Source organism: Colossoma macropomum, unplaced genomic scaffold, assembly GCF_904425465.1.
Source record: "Colossoma macropomum unplaced genomic scaffold, Colossoma_macropomum, whole genome shotgun sequence".
NCBI classification, from domain to species: domain Eukaryota; kingdom Metazoa; phylum Chordata; class Actinopteri; order Characiformes; family Serrasalmidae; genus Colossoma; species Colossoma macropomum.
In genome coordinates, this window is record NW_023494784.1 from 28,636,063 (window position 1) to 28,656,751 (window position 20,689).

The 20,689-nt window shown below is 38.5% G+C and overlaps 1 protein-coding gene across 1 annotated transcript in view; it reads left to right on the forward strand.

The window, feature by feature from the left end:
- scn1laa (sodium channel, voltage-gated, type I-like, alpha) overlaps window positions 1-14,127 on the forward strand; it is a 44,764-nt gene extending 30,637 nt beyond the window's left edge. Inside the window, exons 17-27 of the mRNA XM_036567420.1 lie at window positions 143-580; window positions 3,903-4,026; window positions 4,579-4,733; window positions 4,849-5,022; window positions 5,339-5,461; window positions 8,527-8,802; window positions 9,598-9,651; window positions 9,780-9,917; window positions 10,984-11,088; window positions 11,910-12,180; window positions 12,282-14,127. Coding sequence (XP_036423313.1) covers window positions 143-580; window positions 3,903-4,026; window positions 4,579-4,733; window positions 4,849-5,022; window positions 5,339-5,461; window positions 8,527-8,802; window positions 9,598-9,651; window positions 9,780-9,917; window positions 10,984-11,088; window positions 11,910-12,180; window positions 12,282-13,471 — 3,048 coding nt within the window. The 3' untranslated portion in view covers window positions 13,472-14,127. The remainder of the gene's footprint in view (window positions 1-142; window positions 581-3,902; window positions 4,027-4,578; window positions 4,734-4,848; window positions 5,023-5,338; window positions 5,462-8,526; window positions 8,803-9,597; window positions 9,652-9,779; window positions 9,918-10,983; window positions 11,089-11,909; window positions 12,181-12,281) is intronic.
- The last annotated feature ends 6,562 nt before the right edge of the window (window positions 14,128-20,689 follow it).

The following is a 20,689-nucleotide window of genomic DNA, read 5'->3' on the forward strand; positions in this document are numbered from 1 at the left end:
AAATGATACTGTATGTGATACTGAAACACTGAATGACCAGAATGTCATAATGTAAAAAATGGATATAATAGGATACTTTACCAAGTGGTACGTAGTAGATTAAGACTGTACCTGTAGTGACTTCCAATCTCAACTCTTTCAGGTTCTGAACCTGTTCCTGGCCTTGCTGCTCAGCTCCTTTAGTGCAGATAACCTGGCAGCCACAGATGATGACAGTGAATTGAACAACTTACAGATTGCTGTGGGCCGCATCGAGAGAGGCATCGCTTTCCTTAAGGCTTGTCTGCGCCGCTACTTTCAGAGTGCCTGCCTCAGAAGGAGAAAGAAAAAGGCATCAGAGGAGGATGGACTAAAAAACAGCAAGAAGCTGACTGATATCTCCAATCATACCACAGTAGAGCTGAGCAAAGACCCAGGATCTATGAAAACAGTAGCAGGAGCAGACAACGACTCTGAGAATTTCATTGTCAACTCTGGCTTGACTGTCACTGTGCCCATAGCCACTGCAGAGTCTGACCCAGAGTGCCACAACATGGAGGATTTCAGCAGCTACTCTTCTGACATGGAGGAAGATAAAGAGGTAAGGTGGCTGACTTGACTTGTTACAGAGTCAATTAGGACCTATTTTTCATTAAAATAAATGAAAGAGTTTTAGATGTGTATCTTTTAAATAAAACTATATGAACTGACCCTTCGCTAAGCCTCTTGTTACTGCAACTTTTGAGCCTGTTATGTCAACTATGGAGTTTTCAGTGGCAAATTTAAAACACTGGAGCAGTGCATTCAAAAGTTTAGTTATCTAGCCTGTATAACTGAAAGATTAATCGTTTTTATATCAAAATCACAATTTGAAGAAGTACAATTTCCACAAGAGCTGCAATTTTTATTATAGCCTACATCAGTGGTTCTCAAATTGGGGACTGTGCCAGGGGGGTACGTAGGGGGGATGCTAAGGGGCCACAGAAAAAAGTTGCATCTTGCTTATTACATCTGCTTTGGGTTGCTGAAAAGTAGCACTTGTTTAGAAATGGTGGAAGTTATGAAATATTAAAATTTTCCTTTTTTGGTACATGAGGACAAGACAAACAGTTAGGTCCTATGATGATCTCAGTGTGCAGATGGAAGTGCATGCAATGGAACTTCTAACAGTATTGCAGCATATTCTGGTTGTTCACACAGTTTGTGTTCTGAAATGCATTCTAGTGACTTCAACAATGTGGGGATGTAAAGTGCAAGAGACCTCAAGGTCAGTAGGTTTTAAAGCGTGCATTTGGAAAAGACTTACAGCTTACAGGTGCATAAACTGTACCTGCCGAAATTAAGTTACTTGTTTTTTTTTTTTTAATTAACTGATTTGCTTATCCACTGTGGCCAAATACAGATTATAGGCATTATGCAGTTCAATGACAAGGTCTGCTATGTTAGTCAAGCAGCTGTAAACACACTTGTGCTTGTAAGCACCTACTTTAACGGCAAAATAAGAAATGAGACACTCTACGCCCTTCCAATCCTCATGGGAATGCACAAATGGGGACTGCGAGTGCGCTCAATGAGACAGGGTTCTTCTTCTGTTAATCACAAGCCAATTATGAATACCACCACCTACCCTGCTGTTGTGGAATCAGGAACCAGTATGCATGAAATGAGGAGAAAGATGAGGAGATAGGGAGAGAGAGAGAGAAAGAGAGAGAGAGAGAGAAAGAGAGAAAGAGAGAGAGAGAGAGAGAGAGAGAGAGAGAGAGAGAGAGAGAGAGAGAGAATGAAAGCAAACATTCTGTAAGCTTGTTAGAGGTGCCTTAGCAATGATTGGGGAATTGGTTTTTAGGCAAGGGTTTTAGCGAAGGGTCAGTCATATCTTTGTTTAGAATGAAAAGATTGTCCAGCTTGTCCTAGGGTCGCTGATATGGTCTGCCACTGTACTATTATTGAAAAGACGTACCATTTAAGGTACATGTAAGCTCTACATTAACAAGTAATGGAATTAAGAATTCTGTCATTAGATTACATTGATTTAGATTACTTCAGATAGAAAACGTATTAATGGTCAGTTGACTGTAACACATTAAAATGCATCAGATTTTCCTGTGCGGTCATTCATACTCCATGTGGTTTGAGGTTGTAGCAGCCTGTAAACCTGAAGTTCTACTTTATAACTTTCATTTCTCAAGAAGTTTGATAAAATGTGCTTTTAGCTGATATTCCTTAACCGGTACAAGATAATCTTTTCTTCTTGCAGACTTACCCCCCTAAACCCGCTTTGTTATTGCAGCTCTTTCTGAGATGCTCTCAAGGTTTTCAGAGAGGAGACTTGTAAGACCCGTTTATAGTACATTCCACACCTACCATGGAGATTGCATTTACCATTCATGAAAAAGAGACATAGGCATTCACCTTTTGAGATGGCTCATTCCCTTTTATTTTTTGCCTGATCACAGTTTCATTTTCTTCTTCTCTCTCATATAGTAGAAATTATATTTTAGTTCCATTATTTACCCATGTTTTACATTTTTATATATGATGTTTTGCAAGACTGTCACATCTTGAATGAGCAGCATTGCTCATTTCATTGATAGATGTCTCATGGTCTGGTTTGCCTTCTTGCTATTGTACGCACTGAAATGTCAGAGAGTGCCCACTCCGATTACATCGACCTGAAGGAATGGATTTTGCTTCATAATATCAAAATTCATTGGATAAGTCATTGAATGAGTCTCAGAAATGTTTGTTGACATTTCACATTCTCTATATTGGAATGATGAAAGCAGATTACTATCAGAAGTGAAAAGATTCAGTAAAAAATTATTTTATATTTAAATTTATAGAACAGTAAATAACATTAGCATTACAGAAACATAATTGGCTGCTGAGTGGCATGGCCTTTGAAATAAATAGCAGGAGTAACTTGTATTTGCAATGCAAGTCATGTACTATGGTTTGAGGCAAAAATCCAGGGAGCAGCTTATAAATCTGGATTTCATATGCTTACATCATTCCTAGTGCTGCATTAGTTGGGTCCCTTCACAGCAGACTGCTGTTGGCTGGTGCATGTTTCTAGAGTGGCACTGCAGGGTGGCTCTTTATGGACCTTGTTGACTATCATATGTGCTTAAAATGAGTACTTTAATGACTCCTAAGCAAAATACTATAATTTTGCTCTCAAAGACGACCAACATTATGATATAATTGTTGTGATTCAATAGTAACATGATCAAAACCTGTCACTGCATAGCGAGAAAACTGAAACCATCATGTATTATTAATGAACTGTTTATTTTTGACAGGTGTAAAATAGCTGAGATTTTTACAGCCCCCTCAGTGTTGCCTCTGAAAAAGGTGCACAGCATGACGCTGCCATTAGCCCAATAATAACTTTTAACTTAACTTAGAAGCCTGCGTCTTGTTCACTGGAATAAAGTAAATGTGACTTTTGTGCTCATATCAAGAAAAGAAACCATGTCATTGTGAATGAATTCTCTTTTGTACCCTTGCTCTTCAAATGCTTATTTACATGAAGGGTGACTTGAAATGACTGACATATTCATATTTTGAAATTCACATCGCAGCTAAAGATCAGCCATGTTAATGCATGCCACACAAATGAATTGCAGTCAATTTTACCTACAGGCCTGATTACAAAACATTCAAAGCAAAGGCCAATTGAATCACACGCTAAGCTGCATTTAAATATTGTGCAAGTCTGTAGGTACATTTGGTTGCCGCTGCATGAGCATCAGGATGTAGTCTTGAGTTCACAAAGACCTAGGCCTGGCCTCACAAGCTAGCCACATGACTCGGCTAAAATGATTGACTCCGTGTGTCATCTCCCTGGCGACGCTGCGGCGGCCGGCCCCAGCTGAGACGTTGTCATGGAAATGTGTGCTGTGTCTGGACTGCTCTTGCAGAAGCTATCGGTGATGAGCTCTTCTGAGGGCAGCACAGTGGACATCAGGCCCCTGAGGGAGGGAGGAGAGTCACTGGACTTTGAGCTGGAAGAGTCTATGGATCCAGAGGCCTGCTTCACAGATGGTGAGCCATGGTGCCTAACCGTCAACAACTGGGTGCAATTTATCAAACCGTGGTCAGATTTGCTCTCAGTGTAAAAAATAGTTACAAAGTATAGTCACAATGGTCACAGGCTTCAGTACATTCTGTGTCCAAATATTTTTGTAGACTTGTTCATGTCTTACTTATCTGATATGGATAGAAGCTCATGTGCGGCTACTCCAGATCATTCCATCATTCCGTGGGAATGTCTTTCTGTGGAGATTATGCAAGCTCTATGTGCATTTGAATATCTATTTCAGCAATGGCTGCATCTTAAAATTGATGAATTTACTAATCAGTAGGGCTGTCTATAAACTTTTGGATATTTAGCGTACATGCATTAAACAGTGTTGATGATGGTGTTGATGACCCACTTTGGAGTGTCCTGGCCATTTATGGGGTTAGCCTACATTAAATGTAAGTCTGTTCTCTGAAGTTAGACATATGAGGTTTTCTTATGATAGCGGCAGGATGTACTTCTGTCACCCCACTTCTATATTTTTGTATCTCTCCCTCTTGCTTGTGCTTCCCCAGGCTGTGTACGCAGGTTTCCGTGTTGTCAGGTGAGTGTGGAGAAGGGCAGGTGGAAGACATGGTGGACCGTCAGACGTACCTGTTATAGGATAGTGGAGCACAACTGGTTTGAATCCTTCATCATCTTTATGATCCTGCTCAGCAGTGGAGCACTGGTGAGGAGGCAGGGGGGTTGAGGTGGGAGAGCTTGTGTGGGGAAAAAAGATTTTATTTGAAGTGTGAAATGTAGCATTGCGTATATCAAAATATAATACAAGTGTTTTTTTCCAGGCATTTGAAGACATATACATTGAGGAGTACAAGAGATTGAAGATGGTTTTGGAATATGCAGATAAAGTTTTCACCTACGTCTTCATGTTGGAGATGCTTTTGAAATGGCTAGCTTATGGATTTGCTAAATACTTCACCAATGCCTGGTGCTGGCTGGACTTCCTTATTGTCGATGTATGTCCTTATTTCGCAATTTTCTAAATGTTATTTTTGGGTGATAGCTCTAAAACAAAATTAACTTGCTCATATTTTTCTTGCTGCAGTCTCTGTTATTGTGTGTATGTGTGGGAAGAAAAGAGTTCAGCTGCATGTGGTGAGTGTGTGATAGTGTTTGGCAAGGATTGAGTGAGTGAATGGATTAGCCATTTGTGGGTCTAAGGCTACTACTCAAGGGAGTAAAGAGATGGAGAGAGAAGGAGAGAGAGAGAGGAGAGAGGCAGATGAGAGAAGTGGCTCCTGATTACATCATCTGCATGAACTGTGTGTGTAGGTCTCTCTGATCAGTCTGGTGGCCAACGCCCTTGATTGCTCGGAGCTCACTGCCATCAAATCTCTGCGTACACTGAGGGCCCTGAGACCTCTCCGAGCACTCTCACGCTTCGAGGGAATGAGGGTAAGAGATAGAGCTGCTACTGAGCAGCTTCACTTCCTGACAGTGCTGAGAAAAGCATAACATGCTGTACATCATTTCCAAATGAATAAAATACATCAGTCATGTGCAAACGTCTGAACACCCCCTGGTTTTCTGAGTAAAAATGAGTTAACACATTGTCTACAGGGAAGAAACTAAACTATAATTCCACAATTTCTATTCTGAATTTTTTCTAACATGCTGGAAAAAAATAAAACATAAAAAGGGGACGTAATTTTTGCACATTTAATGTTTTGTTTTATTTTTTTCAAATATATTAAATTCAACAAGTAAACAGTAATTGTTTATTAAAATGTGCAAAAGTGTGCTCTCTGTAGAGGATGAACTCATTTTCACTTGGAAAATCAACAAGGGACCAGGGGCACCTAAACTTTTGCATAGGCCTGTAAATATAAATAAGCTGATGCAATATATTTTATTAATGTGGAAACCTATGTGAATCAGTTTTTTTTAATTGTACTTAAACACTGACCATCAAAAGTCTGGGGACAGTCTGCCTTCTTCAGATATTTTCCAAGCATTGTTTGATTTTCAGTGTTACTTTTCTATTAAATAAGGAAGAACACATGCGACTGTTTTGTTCACATGGAACGGCTTTCTACTAATACATTGGGTATATTTTACAACAATCAATTATGTTTATCAATTAATCATCAATTAAAACATCAATTAATGTTCATCAAAATGTCTTCCTTGGCATGAAGAATAGATTTTGCCTAAGTGATGAATTTAGAGTTTTGTTTTGAACTATTGTTTAAAGTGCTGATGAGTGTTGACAGCACAACAAGGGGAAAAAATGTGTGGGTTTTGGCATTATTCACAAGCTGGCACTTTTTTCAGTTGTTCCTTCAGCTTTGTAGTTTTTGCAAAGAGAAATAACAGGATCTATCAGCTTATCAGCTTTAACATATTAAAGGGGTATGCTGACAAGTAGCATATCCTGAAATCCTGACTGATGTAGAGCATAATTACAAATCAGCTGGGAAAACATGCTTTCTTGTTTTGAAACACAAGATGTCCCCAAACTTTGCCACAGTGCAAGAGTAACACATTTTTCATCATCAAATAATGGTCTGACCTAGTGGAACCTAAACATGAGCGTTAGCTGATTGAAGATAGTGATCACTGTGCTTTAAGTGAGTTCCTATTGTTTGTTTGAAGCAGGGCCTCAGTGTTAATGATCCTTTAAAGCATAGTGCACATAGTGGAATGAGTTGTGTGCATGCATGTGGTGAGGCTTCCAATGTACAGACGCTTTCTTTTCCTTGTCTCTTCCTCTGACTGTTCCAGCCAAATGTGTTTTTCAGAACATTAGATTTAGCCTCCATTATCCTGAAAGAAAAGCTCTGTCAGTCAAGTGAACTGCTGCATAGCTGCCCATAATCCCATCACTTCAAATAATGTATTTCTGTTGTTTTTTTGTTTGTTTGTTTTTACATATTTTGTTGCATATTTTACATATTAAAATACATTATGTACTTATTATTATCTCATGAAATAATTTATGTTAAAGCCAATCAAAAATTTTCACCAAACACTCTTGGAAAATCCATGCTCCGCCTAAAAATGTATTCTTTCGTAGGTACTTTTGTGAGGCTGGACAAGATGTACACAACGTTGCAAAAAATTCCATTTAATTAATGAATTTAGATCAAAATGCTACGCTACCCGGCTCAACTATGTCTTTGTTGTTAATTGAAAGTTAAATTGGAAGTGAAATTTGCCGCCATACTAATGTTAGCTTGATTACGCTGCAAAAAAGTATATGCTATCTACCCTAACAAGACATTTTACACACATATAAATTAAATATTTGTTTTTGTTTTTTAAATATATTATTTGAAAATTGAAAATTAAAATTTTAAAAATGAAAGAGACATTAATTCAAATCATTAAAGCACAATTGGACTTGCATGTTGGTAGCATGCGTATTTGTCTATAGAATGCCTACATATGGATTTATGACTTGAATGTAATGCAATGTGTGACCAAATTGGGTGGTCTGTTATGGACTTTCCCCTGATGCAATGCAACGTTTGTCGTCATCGACATTGTTTTACTGGACATTGACCAATGGGGAATTGGTAGTGACAGTACAGAGTGGAGATAGATGTGCTTGCTTACATAACAGCAGGGGGATGGGAGATTTCCGGGAGGGCTTGATAGAGCCAGCATTGATCAAACACTTGCATGTTTTTGTTGGGCTGAGTTTTCCATGCAGTGCTGCTGCTACAATGGCCTTTCCTCACGTGGTAGCCACTGAATTCTCCCATCTGCATGACTAGCCTTTCGTCACTGTACTGGATCTGTATTGATGTTTTTGAAAACTGCACACTGCGTCAGTATGTGTCGCCTGCTGCGTGACTTTATCATGTGTTTTCATTTGTTTTTCATGTGTTCATTTGCAGTAAACATGTGTGACATGATGGTGCCTCAACAAGGTTTCTTATTCCGTTTTTGTTCAATTGTACTTTAGTTGTGTAACATAAAGAAAAACAGCAGATCTACAGTGTGGCTTGTAGAGAACACTTTCCCTTCTTTTCCTTATCCTGGTTTCCCTGCCTTGTCCCCTGTGGTAGCTGTTGTTGTTAATGTCAGCATTGTTAAGTGTGCTGTTGTGGTGCCTTTACCGATTTGTGCATTTGGCAGTTATTCGCTTCACTCTTGTGTTCTCCTCTCTTTACCATGACCAGTCAAAACAGCTCAAGTAATGTTTACAGGTTGCACTTTATTTTTCAGTTCATGCATAATATTTTTAAATACATGGTGGCTTAATTACCACCATGACAACAAAACTCATGTCTGTGTTAAGAGATGTCCATGAAGTCTTGTCTGTCAATACAGCCTGGAATGAAGTATTCAGGAAGTGAAGAAAGGCTTATTGAGGTTCCCTTTTCTTTGCAAATAATCCCTTTTTTATTACATGGTAGCTATGATTCAAAATATAGCTGTAAAATAAAGTGCTTCCACGAGGAGTCTCAGTGTATCACAATATTGTAATACGGTGTTTTATGGCTCTCTGATAGGTGGTTGTCAATGCTCTTCTTGGTGCCATTCCCTCAATCATGAATGTGCTGCTGGTCTGTCTCATCTTCTGGCTCATCTTCAGCATCATGGGTGTCAATCTGTTTGCTGGAAAGTTCTATGAGTGTGTAAACATAACCTCAGGAGCTCGCTTTAATGAGACAGAGGTCACGAATAAAACGGAGTGTGAGCAACTAGGCAATAATACTGCCCGTTGGAAAAATCTGAAGATTAACTTTGACAATGTTGGAGCAGGATATCTGGCCTTGCTGCAAGTGGTAAGGTGTCCTTTTATGATTTAGAATCAAAGAGCTTGTTTCAGTGATGTGTCTGTTGTTAGAATTAACTGAATAATGCAGACCTGTTTTTGTACAAACCCAAATTCCAAAAAAAGTTGAGACAGTAGGTAAAATGCAAATAAGCAGTGATTTTAAAGTCTACTTTGACCTGTATTTGAACAGAAACTATATTGATAAGATATGTGATGCTTTATCTTATCAACTTAATTGTTTTTTTCTAAGTATATGTTTATTCTGAAATTGAGACCTTCAACACGTTCCAAAAAATTTTGGACAGGGTCAATTTAGGACTAGAATAAAATTGAAAGACATCTTAATCAGGTAATGCAATCATGCTTAGGTGTAAAAGGAGCATACAGGAAAGGCTTGGTCCTTGAAAAAGCATGGCTGTGTAATCAAAGAGTGTGGGTACTAGACTGACCTGCCTGAAGTCCAACACTGCCTCCCATTGAAAATATGTCTTATTAAGCTCAAAATACGGCAACCAAAGCCTTGCACGGTTGCACCGCTGAAGACTGTGTTGAAGAATGTGTTGCAGGCAAATTTAAAATGAGTGTATATTTACAAAAAACAAAGTAGTTTGTAAGATAAAACATCAAATATCACATTTTAGTACCATTTTCAATTTACTTCAACTGAAAGAGTATTAACTAATGACTGCTTTCTGTTTTTATTAGAATTTCACACACTATCCTAACTTTTGAGATTGGAAAAGGCTCATGTTCCTGTTTAGTTTAATTGATTTTATATTTTCTTTTCCTCTTTCCCCTCAAGGCTACGTTCAAGGGCTGGATGGACATTATGTATGCAGCAGTAGATTCTCGCAATGTAAGTCTGTGCTATTATAGTAATCCTAAATTACTATTCCCAACCTGTGGATTGTGGATGACTGTAGTTCACAGTTTCAAGGCGTCTGCAGTATTACTAATGTATACTGTTTCTGTTTGTATCTGTAGGTAGATGAACAGCCCAAGTATGAAGCAAACCTTGTTATGTACATCTACTTTGTAGGCTTCATCATATTTGGATCCTTCTTCACTTTGAATCTCTTCATTGGTGTCATTATTGACAACTTCAACCAGCAGAAGAAAAAGATAAGTATCTTAACCAGTTTGAGGTCCTGACGCTATCAAATGTTGAAAAAAAGTTGTATTTTTGTTTTTTATTTTCTTTGTCCGTTTAATTCATATAATTAATCTTTTAAAATAATGCTTGTAGCTCCTCTAACATTTTGACGTAATGACATTTTGCATGTACCTCTCCACCCGACATCCGCTTTGCGTTGGTGGTGTTACATCACACAGTGTCATAGCTTATGTATTCAACAACAAGCAACACTGGAACTACAGAGAGCGTTCATAAAAAGATTGAATGGCCGTGTGTTTTCACCCAATCCCCAATATAAATGCACCCAAGCTAACACGGCATAATAAAGATTCTGTGATAAATATTATTTTCAATTTGAAAATACAGTAAACAATCATGCTGATAAATTATTTTTGGCCTGTTCGTTACTGATTCGGTGAATACAGCAGACGTAAAAACCTTTTTTGAACCTTTCCGCTTTCTGTAGTTCCAGTGTGGCTTGGCATTGTTATCTGTTTAGTGAATGCATGCGCCCAAGGACCTGAATTGTCAAAGGGAACATGAATTTGAGGGGGAACCGAATCAGATACAACACTGGCGTTAGCCATGTTGAGCGGCTGTAGCTACAGGCTAGTAACTACAAAAGCACATTAGCTTGTGCGCATTGATCTCAGCTGAAAATGTAGTTTTGAGAGGAAACACAGAAGTGATCCTGAAGTAATATTTTATATTACTGTTTGGACGTCTGGTTCCTAGTGCTATAACGGTGAACTATTCTGATTTGGTAAATCTCTCTAGAAAGGGGCATTACACACCAAACCTACTCCAAATTATTTTGTTTACATCTAAACCATTGAATGATTAAGGAATTTAGCAAAATCGGTGGAATTTCCCTTTAAAGAACCTGTATGTAATGTAAAAACCAATTATAAATCTTTCCTAGGACTGCGCATCCAAACCAAGAAACAATTAAGAGTGGTTCTTGACTAAAGAGTGTAAGCACTGAACTCTTAGATGAGTTTTGTGTTATGAAAGTTTCATCCTAAATTTAATTGTTCTGTTTTTCCCATTTACTTTGGAGGTCAGGACATTTTTATGACAGAGGAACAGAAGAAATATTACAATGCTATGAAGAAACTGGGCTCAAAGAAGCTGCAAAAACCAATTCCCCGGCCAGCAGTAAGAAATTCCACTGATATATTTATATACAGTACTGTGCAAACATGAGAGTGACCCTTCATTTATATAATTTCCACTCAAAACAGACATTAAGTGCAACATATTCATTTTTCAGGAGATTAGATTTAAGATAATCCACTTGCGATAGGAAGGGGTAGATTAAAGCAAAGATAAAAAATTGAGTTTTAAAAAATGATTAAAAGGTACAGAGAACATCCTAACAACCTTGCAAGACCTGGTAGACCACCAAAACCGTCATCATCAGATAAACAGCACTTAAAGCTTTCATCTTTCATCAGAGAAGAGAAAGTCAAGCACTCTTGCTTCAGAGCTGAAAAAAGTCCACAGGTGCTTCTGTCCATCCTTCTGCTGTGAGAAGACAGCTCAACACTGTGGCTCTGAAAGGATGTGTAGCTGTCAGGATGCTCTTACTGAGAAAAGAAAGACAAGGAAGAAAATTTGTAAATCAAACACAGAAGCTGTTGATGTTCTCAGAACAATAGACTGACCACCCCAGAGTCCAGACGTTGACACCACTGACAATGTTTGGGATTATTTGAATCATGAGAAAATGCAACTTCTAAGACTGAGCTGTGGAGAAATATCACTGAAGATTTCTTTGAAAGAATGAAAACAAGTCTTACTTGCTGAATACTGAAAAAAATGCTGTTATATTTAGTAGTTGAAGCTTTTGTATAATTGTCTGTTTAATACATGTTTCTTGCTTTTGTCTGATGCTGAAAAATGAATAACGTACTCAATGGCCAAAATGAAACTAAATATTAAACATGCTTCATGCCATTTTTTCTTGTGTATTTCAGAACAAGCTCCAGGGTTTTATCTTTGACATTGTGACAAATCAAGCCTTTGACATCTGCATTATGATTCTTATATGCCTTAATATGGTCACGATGATGGTGGAGACAGAAGATCAGTCAGAAAGCCAGAAGGCAATTCTTTACTGGATTAATCTGATCTTCATTGTGCTATTCACAATGGAATGTGCGCTGAAGATGATCTCTCTTCGACAATACTTCTTCACAGTTGGCTGGAACATCTTTGACTTTGTAGTGGTCATTCTGTCAATAGTTGGTAAGATCTGGCAACTTGTTTATGATCAGAAATTGTAAATGATTTTACATTTGGAGGAATAACATGTTATAGCATTTCTAATGTTTCCCCCTTTTCAACAGGCACCTGTGTTTCTGGGGTCATTGAGTACTTTGTCTCGCCGACGTTGTTACGCGTCATTCGGCTTGCTCGGATCGGCCGGATTCTTCGCCTTATCAAGGGCGCCAGGGGAATACGCACCCTTCTGTTTGCTTTGATGATGTCCCTACCAGCTCTGTTCAACATCGGCCTTCTCCTCTTTTTAGTCATGTTCATCTACGCTATCTTCGGCATGTCGAACTTCGCCTATGTCAAGAAGGAAGCCGGCATTGACGACATGTTTAACTTTGAGACGTTTGGCAACAGCATGATCTGTTTGTTTCAGATCACCACTTCTGCAGGCTGGGATTCTCTCCTGTCACCGATCCTCAATACCAAGCCTCCTGACTGTGACCCTACTAAGGAACACCCTGGCAGCAAAGTTAAGGGCGACTGTGGCAGCCCATCTGTAGGCATCTTCTTCTTTGTGAGCTACATCATTATATGCTTTTTGATCGTGGTGAACATGTACATAGCTGTGATCCTTGAAAACTTCAGCGTGGCCACAGAGGAGAGCGCAGAGCCATTAAGCGAGGATGACTTTGAGATGTTCTACGAGGTGTGGGAGAAATTTGACCCCAAGGCCACACAGTTCATGGAATACAACAAATTGTCTGATTTTGCTGATGCTTTGGACCCTCCTCTGCGTATACCCAAGCCGAATAAGATCCAGCTGATCAACATGGACCTCCCAATGGTGAGTGGGGAACGAATCCACTGCCTGGACATCTTGTTTGCTTTTACGAAACACGTCCTCGGGGAAGGCGGTGAGATGGACGTCCTTCGCGGACAGATGGAGGACCGCTTCATGGCCTCCAACCCATCCAAAGTGTCCTACGAGCCCATCACCACAACACTGCGGCGCAAACAGGAGGACATGTCGGCTGTCATCATTCAAAGAGCCTACAGGACACACGTTGTAAGACACAGTATGAAACAGGCCTCCAACACGTACAAAGACACTCCACAGGAGAACGGAAAGGTCTCACACAAGGACTCAGTGGCCAGAGACAACTTTAACAACCATTCCACTTCAGACAAAGGTGACACAACTCCATCCACAGCCATACCACCATCATATGACAACGTAACACAGGGTGGCAAGGACAAATATGAGAAGGACAAAAGGGAAAAGGAGGTCAAAGGAAAGGATAACAAGGAGCGAAAGAAATGAACGTGAAATGGTAGAAAAAATCCTCAAAAAATTGATGTAAGGAGACAAAGTGTTTACAGCTTTCGAGGGATCAACTATCCTCCTTTCTAAGGGTGGCTGTCTATGCCAAAATGACAAACCTTACTTGAGTTTCATATGAAGGTTAGTGCCTGAAATGTGGCAGTGATTGATGTGGCTATATAATGAGGCTGCACATTCTATGCTGTTTCTCTGAGAAGGTTGACAGGACCATATGAAGTCATGCGTGTTTCTGCATCTAGTGTCTTGCATTTTAATACCATATTATTCAACAATCTATTTTTTTCTTAAAAAGTCATGTTCTTAATGACATTGTTTTTAAGACTTTGTGCTACTTTACCTCTATTATTTAAAGAAAAAGAGTTAGAGAGTTGATGTGTTGAAGGTTTTAAAAAAAGAAAATGACTATATTTTGCGTCAGTGGGTTTCTTTGCTGTCCAATAAAAATTACAACACCCGCCCGTAGTAAAACAGAAGACAGTCGCCTATCTTGTCCAGTATTTCAAAATGGCTTTATGCCTCTCAGGTGCCTCTTAACCACACTAGAAAGCCATTAGTTTATGTGCCTATTCACGGCCTGTCTCCATCATGAGCATACAGTACAAACAAGTTCATCTGTTCCTGAACAAATACTACATTCTTAAAACACGTGTTAAAAAAACAACACATTCTGTCTCTAACAAGACACATCAGTGTGTTCAGTTGGACACAACACATTTTGTGTTACTTTTAACACAGAATGTGTTGAAATATTTCTTTACACAGTTCTGGATAACACATTTGGGGTTGCTTTTAACACAGAATGTGTTAAATCAGAAAACAATATGACACAAAAAGTGTTAAAATGGATAACACAAGTTTGTTGTTAACACATCACTTTTTAGAGTGTATTAAATGTACATCTCTGCATTTCTTGAGAATCTACTGTACACAGCCAAGCTTTAATTAACTGTTTTAATGTACAATTTTACAAAGTAGAGTAAATAGATGTGTATAAACCCAGGAGTACTTCTTTCAACACTCTCAGGCAAGAAACAGCTAAAGATCCATTCATTTGAAGCGACTTAGTCCTACAGCATCCTGGCCTCATCTGCTCCTTTTTTGTATTTCTCTGGACAAACTTTCTGTTTGCTCCCAAAGTCTTCATACCACACTCTGACCAACAGTCATGCTGAAGGTTGTCTTTGTCAGACTGATCCTTTTATTATTCCTACAAGCAAATGTATTGTGTGGCTATGCATTCTATAGCAAATTTTTTCGATTAGGTATGGACTATGTAATATTTTGGAAGATGAAAACTATGTAATCAAAGAGATGTGGTACATTAACTACTTTCCTCTTTCTCAACAGCTTTTAGTTAAATTTGAGTGACTTTCTCATCATGTCTGTATTGCATACTGTATAGTCACTTTGCTTTTTATAGTTCGTGGGTATGTGTTTTTGTAAATGCACAGCGATAAGAAAATATACTGGAGACACTTTGTTTGGCTGCACGTTTCCATTTGTCAAATTCCCTGGTCAGCGATGAAAGGGAAGAACCTCTATATTTGAGTTTGGTGTGTATTTTCAAGAAACATCTTTGCAAACTGAGCATGCTCCTCATGCATTATCTGAAATATTATCTAAGACTGAAATAGAGCAAAGCTTTTGGTTGACTACTGATTACAACTGCCAGAGATAAAGTGTCATCAAACAGACAGATTTGATTCTTGATCCTTGCATTTGTTTACATTTTTGTTATGAAATTTTATCAGGTAACTTCTTACTTTGTTTCTAACCTACTACTTCTCTTTAAAGACCCATGATATGATTCCCACATAAAGAATGCTGCGATGCTGATATATGGTATACTGTTCTGTACGTGTATTATACCTGTACTAAAAACTTTTACTGTCAGTGAAATCTACATTTATACAAAATGAATGTTTTGATTACATAAGCACAGGTAATAGATGCCATATTTTACACATGCATTGAGCTTGTAGTCTATGGCTAAACTGCATGCAAGACATTGCTATGAGTCATCTGATTAAGGAAGCCAAAAGAATAAAGATGTCATGTAACTCAGGTATATGTGTGATATCTGTTCTTTTGATATTGTTTTACATGGAGAGCTCAGTCTGTGGACTAAATACAGCAAAAGCTTCAGTAATTTTGAGATTGCTCTCATATGAGAGCCATTCAAATGATAATGAGGCATTGTAGCAAGATTATTTACTGGCATTGTTATGCACTCTAGCAGTTTGCACTACTATTACTTGTTTTTCACTTATGCTTGAATTAGGGTATTTATATCCATTGGTGACTCAAATATTTCTGGAAACCCTGCAAGACCAGCTAAGTTTTTCAACTAAACACCAGGGAGAACTGGTGGAAGTACTTATTGTTAATTATATTTCATTAATAATAGTTAATTCCTTTTTTAATTTAGATTAAGAATCGCAGTGGTTTCTATTAGTGGTTTTACATTCATTTATATACCAAATGTCTGAGCCTTCAATGTCTATTCTGGTGAATGTCTGCGTTGATGATTTTTTGCAAACTCTGTAAAGATCTTAAAAGGCTCTTTAAAGAACCATAACACATTTTCCATCATAGACAGGTGCCATTTAACCATGTAAAAAACAATTTATTAATTTGTAGGGTTCTCTCTATATAGAACCATTGCCTTTACTAAAGAACCCTTAACGAACCTGGTTTTAAGGGTGTACTAATGCAAATGACAAGTTTAGAGCATAAAGCTATCATTTTTATATATCAGTAATACTGAGGAAGAAAAGACATTTTCTTGCTTTACAGTCCACACTTGTTCAACAATATGGCTATACAAACTCAACATGACTCAAATGCTGTTTGGGCAGGACAAATTGTTTTATGGGCATAAGCTTCTGTCTCAAGTGACTAACCACACCTAATTAGGAGAGCATTAGTGCCCTGTGCTCTTCCAGTCACCCTTTTTATGACTTTCTACCAAGCTCAACCACAATCAGCATTAGGCCTTCTACACAGCCGGAAAAGACGGTTTCTTAGAGTGTCCATTTCTTCTGTAGCAGCTAATGAGCACTTAAATGTATCAGAGGGTGAATTGTGTGTGTGTGTGTGTGTGTGTGTGTGTGTGTGTGTGTGTATGTGTGTGTGTGTATGTGTAAGCAGAGCTGTTGCTTTTTGCAGTATAGGTTTAGTGTCCCCAAGCCACAAAGTGAGTCTGCACACTACTGTGCAAATGTCATAGACCACCAAATGTCATTTATTTAATGTCCAGTCAAAATGACTAATAAGTACAAGTCATTCATTTTTCAGGAGATATTGAGAGGAGGAGATATAAGATAATCCACTTGCATAAAGAAAAGTCACAGGAATTATAAGTGAAAAAAGGAGAGAGGAGAAAGTCAAGCTCCACTGTTGCTTCAGATCTGAAAAAATCCACAGGTGTTTCTGTCCATCCTTCCACTGTGAGAACACAACTCAACACTATGAGTCTGTAAAGACATGTAGCTGTCAAAAAAGTCCTTACTGAGAAAAGGAAATAGAGAAAAAAAAGAAAATATGCAAATCAAATAAAGAAGCTGCTGGTGTTGTCAGAACAATGGACTGACCACCCCAGAGTCCAGACTTGGATTGTGATAAAATGCAAGCAACTTCTAAGACTAAACTGTGGAGGTGTGGAAAAATACCCCTGCAGATTTCTTTAAAAAGGCAAAGGGTGGACAGGCTGTATACTGAAAAATATATTCTATTTAGTTGTTGTTGTTTCTGTATAATTTTCTGCAAAATATATGTTTTCTGTTTTTTCCCCTGATTTTGAAAAATGGAAATTACATAAATGAAAAGTGAGCTCTGACTTTTGTACCGTACTGTAGTTTTGTCAAGCATATTACTGGCAGAAAAAACATTACTGACATATTAATGTATAAATTATTAATGTATTAATAATTGTTGTTTAAAGGTTCTGTTTTCCCTGTATATTCTTTTTTTATTGTGTTTCCCTTTAGCAATTATTAAACTCATGAAACTTAAGTATTTATTCATATTTATTCTTGCATACAAAACAATAAAGTGATTTGAATGGGGGTCCCTAAGTAAGATTTCAATTATATCCCCCCAAATGTGTGTGTGTGTGTGTGTGTGTGTGTACCTACCACAAGGCATACTCTGTTTGATTCACAGTCTACATAATAAACTTTGTTACTATGGCCTGTTTGCATATGTAAGCAGCTGTACCTCTGATTTTAAAAGCTCCTTAACTGCTGTAGCTTTTCATTTACAGATCCAGGAATCGTTATTCTGATTAAATATTGACCAGTCCAGCATGTGTTTGAGTCTGGTCCACATTTCACCACGAAACACAGGCTGTTAGTTGATCAGGAAATGCACAAATTTAATTGCGAGTAGCTCAGTGGCTGCTATTAGGAGCTATTAACATGCTGTGTAGGCAAAACTTTTGATTAATTATTAAAATGACGTCTGGCTTTTATTTGCAGATGATTCTGTTTTCAGACAGACGTACAGAAACTCTGTTGATTTTCTGATACCCAACCCTGTGCTTCACCAGTCCTCACCACACCCTGTTATTGTCTTATTTGTTGCATTACTGGTCATTTAGCATGCCACTATCAATTTCCCCTCTTTTAAAGGCTGCTGTCAGTTGTTTCATTTCATCTAGCATAATTGTGTTATGTCCACATAGTGGCCTCAAGTTGACCCTACCAGTATCTCTAAATGAATTAGATTTAAGTAAACACACTCTACACAGCAGAGGAAGAGATTTTAATTCTGTACCGAAAGCCACAGTGTTTTACAAAAATTCTCAGTTTTTGGACTTTTTTTAAATGACAGCAGTGTCACAGTTGTGGCCCCTGTAATAGCCTCTGATTGGACAACACTCAGCCCCTCTACCAGACGACTATTCAAATGAAGAATGAGGCTGCAGATTCTCTTTTGGCTGTTGCCTGGCAACGTGACATCATAGCCAGTCTTCTGGCCACTGGTTGCTAAGAATGCTAATGTCCCCCCCCAACACACTTTCTGTGGATGTCACCATGTGTAACCTTGTCTAGCTCCAATATTACATAGCAAACATTCACCCAGTAGGGGGATTACTACAGTATCAGAGCTTTAAATTAAAAAAAGAGTGATTAATGACTTGATGTTTTGTGTGTTTCATTTGTCAAAACTAACTTGAGTTAAGTTGAGGATAAGAGATATTTTGTGCAAAATCCTGTGATTTGATCATTAACAAATTGATGTGAAAGATTACGAGGGACTAAAATCTTCTGCGAGACTGTATGTTCTACTGCTTTCAGGTGTATGCACAAACAAGGGAATGAAATATATCAAAATATGTTATAAAAATATTTCAAAGCTTAATGGAATATACATTAAATAGAACATATGAAGATGTAACATACAGAAAATATATTTCATTTATATGGAGCTGGGTACTAGAACCTACAGACTCTAGATTTATCAAGACTTGGTCAGCAGCTCTGTGTTCCATGTTCTTAAAGCAAGCCTCTCTGCCGAGCAGTATAAGACCATGCCTTAGATCATTATAACCTCTCTTTTGCAAATGCAATAAATATTAATAATGGCCCTGGACCCATCTTTTAGGAAGGGCTGAGTGAGAGAGTGGTAGTGAGTGCAATAATACTAAAAGGAAAAATCAGCAAAAGATGGGATTAAGTACATTTTCCACTCATTTCATTTTGATCTGTGTGCAAGTTACTTAAATGCATAGCATGTAATAAGTCAGTATGTATACAAAAAAGACAACACTGTGATTTATTTGACTTCGGACTAACACTGGGTTGGTGGTATAGGGGCTGGTGAGTACTGTATGCATTATAGTCTGCAAACCACGCTTCTAGAGTGCTCTGTTGAGTTTGCCAGATTGATCAATTAGGGTTAATGTAGAGAAATCACAATGGAGCAGGATACATATAGCAGGTCCTTATGCCAAAAGCTCCTCACCACTAGATTTCTGCTCAGATTTTATAGGCCTTTTAGGAACTGGCATATACATTATTTCTAAGTGCAAATAAAAAGTTATTGATCAGATGTTGTGCTGTCAAAGTATGGTAGCTCTAGACATGTGACAGTTTTGACACCAATATCATTTAATCTTTGACAACTGATGCAAACTCATTATTCACAAAGCCTTCACAAAGAGTTTAGTGCTGGTCTACCAGCTTATTTTAAAACCTAGAGTATGCAGTCTCAAGGGAGGTCTATATGTCCGGTCATGAGTCTATACCAGGTGGTTACAAGTAGTCTAGACTGTGCTTGTGCCCCACTTTGTGCAAAACAATCTTATAACTGCCCACAAAGCCATTATAACACAGTGAATGTGTAATAAGTAGCTAGCAGGAACATAGTGCCATGTTCGGCTTTGCCCCATGCTTCAAGCTCAATATCAACCTGATTTACTCCCCCATTGATGAATCCTGCCCAGGCTAATGATTATCTGCCAGTGCATGTATGGAATGGAATCTGACAGGCTAGGCTAAGGTCTCCACTGGGACAGCAGTTAGGCAGGCCCTTTGTTTAGACAAGGCTCAGGGGCTCCCAGTGCTGGGCTCCCAACGACTGTGCTGTTCAACACTGCTCTAGCCATCCACAGCTCTAATTTCACGATCAATGTTGTCAAACTGTTGTGTAATACTGAGACTCTCATTACTGCTGATGAGGATAAGCAACAATTCCATTCCAAATACTGACTGGTGTCTGGGCAATACAGGGGAGTCAAGCAAGCAGTCGAGCACAGCTATGATGAGCTCTCTTACTTTTAAACAGTTAAAACAGTTCAGCCCAGAGCACACCAACCCAACTTTCCCTGATGAAAAGCAACACTCTAGTGTTAGCAGTTGGCTTTATACTGTGGCAGTTGCCACTTGCTCCGTGTTGCAGAAGGGACTTCAGAGGCGTGGTATGCAACGCGTGCTCCACCTCCCGACGCCCCAAGTGAAAAAGACTTTTGTTGCTGTTGTTGTCATTATTTGTTAGTTTAAGATGTGTTTATGTGTTGTTTGTGTGTTTTGTATTGTATCAGGGTGTAGTTTTGGTGAAGTTACATGTCTAGAAGTGACCTTTCCTATTTTAGTGCCCTTTCCTGCCTTGTCCAATAAAAACAGCATTTCTGAAGCAGAAATAATGGCCTTCTCCAGTTCTTCTCTGCCAAATACTGTTCAAGAACAAAAAATT